Consider the following 2,872-nt stretch of genomic DNA (forward strand, 5'->3'; position numbering starts at 1 on the left):
GACGATCTCTTGACGACCGAGAGGCGCAAAGAGCCAGAAGCGTCACAGCCGCGCGAGCTAGGGCGGTTGTTCCACTTCGAGCCCGTCCGTGATGAGGATGAGTCGAATGAAGCAGGCGAGGCACGGAAGGGGGGGAGGGGGGCGACCGCAGTCCATCGCTGAAGAGGTGGGTGGGTGGGTTCTATGGTCGAAAAGAGAAGGATTGAACAGCCGTTCGATTCGTGGATTCGAGAGAGGGGGCTCATGGAATAGTAGGCCACTGGATCGACGACATGGGAAACGTCGCACGATGAATAAGCCATGCCAGTATCTCTCACTCACTTTACACGCTGAAGAGTCGGGGACGAAGAGAAAGGTGAAATTTGACATTGTTAACGTTGGTGTTGAGGCTGAACGACCCTAATCCCCCCGAACCCCACTGTTCCGACCCACCCATTTTCTTCAAGCACGCCCGACCCTTCTAATTTTCGACCACTTCCAGCCGAGAAGCACTGCGGCGCCTTGCCAAACACCTCAAATCATTCCCCTACGGCCCTATCTACCATCTACGACCCGCCTCCTCGTTAGAGCCAATCGGCATACACGATCTCGTCGCCATAAATCAAGGAGCGCCGAGCTCTCGGCGCCGAAGCTAAACCGAAGTGCGTGCCCCAACTACGCGCGTCAGGCAAGAAGCCATAGGAGGATTGCAACAGATTCGCAGGTGAGAAAGTGGAGGGAGGTCAAAACACAACCGCATATGACAGAGAGAACAGCATATCAAAGTAGAAGACGAAGGATGAATCAGGAGAAGAAAACTACGGTGAAGAGAATGAGTGGGATGAGGCATAAGCACAGAAAGTCGCTCACGGGTGTCGCAGGGTCAATGGCTTATGGGCATCATTCCGTTAGACCACCTCGGCTGTAAGCTTGCTTTTGCTTGCACACTACACATCCAAGCCGCGCGGACGGATTCACACAGTCCTCGGACGTCGCCATGTAACCCAGGGAGAGTGGATAAACTCACTCTGAAAACAGGCTGGTTACACCGCCAAGTCGGTCGTGGCAGAAAGCCGGATTTCGTCATCCATTGAAGGTGCTGCGAAAAGAGTAAAGACGAGGTCGGTTTTCTATTCGATCGCGGGTTGATGCCGGAGGGTCGACGAGCACGATCCGTTAAGAGGGGGTGGCAGATTTCAGACAGCCGTAACGCCCGATCCCGAGGGTTTGAACGAGATAGTTTCCTATTTCCTAAACAGAATAGGTCTAATAAGTCTCCGGTGAGTTACTTGATCTGATTGCTATTTTCCATTGGGGGAGCAGTGCGTTTTACGAGCTGACCTCGAGTGCGACAGACTTGTAAAAGGAATCATTTATACCGGCAGGCTGCTGGAAGGGCTTGATCTCTTCGCATCAATTGTCACGTCCCTTTTTTTGAACTTACCCTATTGTTTTGGGTCCAAGATTGAAGTAAATGACGTTTCGTTGGCCTATCCTATTTGTCGGTGAAACAACACCAACGCATTCCGACAGCGGCTTCCCTTCGTCACTTGTGAGCTTATAGGTCGATCGGAAGAGCAGATTCCTCAGAATGTGAGTGTCGCCACCAAATTTGGACGAGCTCTCGGCGCGCCGAGAGATGACCATTTTCGGACCACGTAGGCATGCGGACGTGAGTTCGAAAGACACCGTGGACTTCGTTGTCGCGGCGCACCCCCCCATCCCTCTCTGGTGTTTCTCGACGTTCACGATCGCAACATGAACCTCTCTTGGTTGTCCTTCGTGAAAGTCCTGTACATAGAACCCTTCCTCCCAGTAATACGCCGATGATGTCCAGTAGGTCAGTTTCAGCATGTAGTGTATTCATCTTTATATCACTCCACTCTCTTTACCCAATCTAGGGAGTGAACCTCAACCTCCCATAATCCATCCCACTTCCACTCCAATTTAAAAGGCGTTTTCACTCAACTAAGGACGTACGTAGGCTTCAGGGGGTAGACGTAATGGGTGGCTTCAATTGGACATGTCACTATCGAAGTTGGACGGGCGCTCTTGACGCTAGAGCGGGCGGGATTTCATTCTCACCCCTCGTCTCCATGAAGCGATTAGAACGCCTATTTGACCAAATGAGGTTGGCTGAAAATCGCGACGCGTCGCGGTATTGTGGCGAACAACCGTAGGAAGATGACTCAAAAGGATCCGTGGCCCTATCAATTTGCCGATCATAGGGTCCGCTGTGACAGTAGGAGGTTTAATCCGTGGCGGATAGGTGAGGACGTGAGTGATAAATCATATGTTAGGAGAACCGAGGCTCAAACACTCGCAGTTTACCCCGTCAGGAAGCATCACGATTTGACTCATCTGATTATGGTCACTCGCGGCATAATTAGTGACGAGAAGGGCAGTGTCACTGTGCTTTCGGGGGGGAAGGGTGTCAAGACATAATTTGGGCGGTACGCTGGTGCCTAGTCCTCAACGGGCCTAACAGCGAGCATCAGAAGATTTTGGCGTTCACACCAGACACTGCCTTGCCAAAGGTTCGAGCCCCGTCCCAGCGAAACAGAAGTGAACAACGTCATGACATAGCCATTTACGCAACATCAAGCCTGAACTCCATGCGGCTATGGTAGAGGGTCTCTTTAACTCTCACATTGACGACGACAAGCACCAAATCAGCGACAAGCTCCAAATCAATGGCCGGTTGAGTCTATCTTTGCGCAACCTTTTGATTTCCCTAATCCTAAGCTATCTTCACCTGATATTAGTGAATATGAAGCACTCTTCATAGACTCTAGCCAGCTACGCCGGACCTGGTCCTCCACGCAACACCTTCACGCCCTCCCCGAAACAGCGCTCAACGGGCAGTACTACCTCAACTACTTCCCCCCCCCCC

The 2,872-nt window shown here is 51.9% G+C and overlaps 1 protein-coding gene across 1 annotated transcript; it reads left to right on the forward strand.

Moving 5' to 3' along the window:
* Positions 1-492: 492 nt before the first annotated feature.
* Positions 493-1,389, forward strand: PV07_12741 (uncharacterized protein; the record flags this gene model as incomplete). Its single annotated transcript, XM_016400303.1, has 2 exons — positions 493-1,259; positions 1,335-1,389. A coding segment is annotated over one exon (415 nt), but the record flags the coding sequence as incomplete, so codon positions are not given.
* Positions 1,390-2,872: the final 1,483 nt, after the last annotated feature.

The sequence above is a fragment of the Cladophialophora immunda genome, assembly GCF_000835495.1.
Source record: "Cladophialophora immunda strain CBS 83496 unplaced genomic scaffold supercont1.107, whole genome shotgun sequence".
NCBI lineage: Eukaryota > Fungi > Ascomycota > Eurotiomycetes > Chaetothyriales > Herpotrichiellaceae > Cladophialophora > Cladophialophora immunda.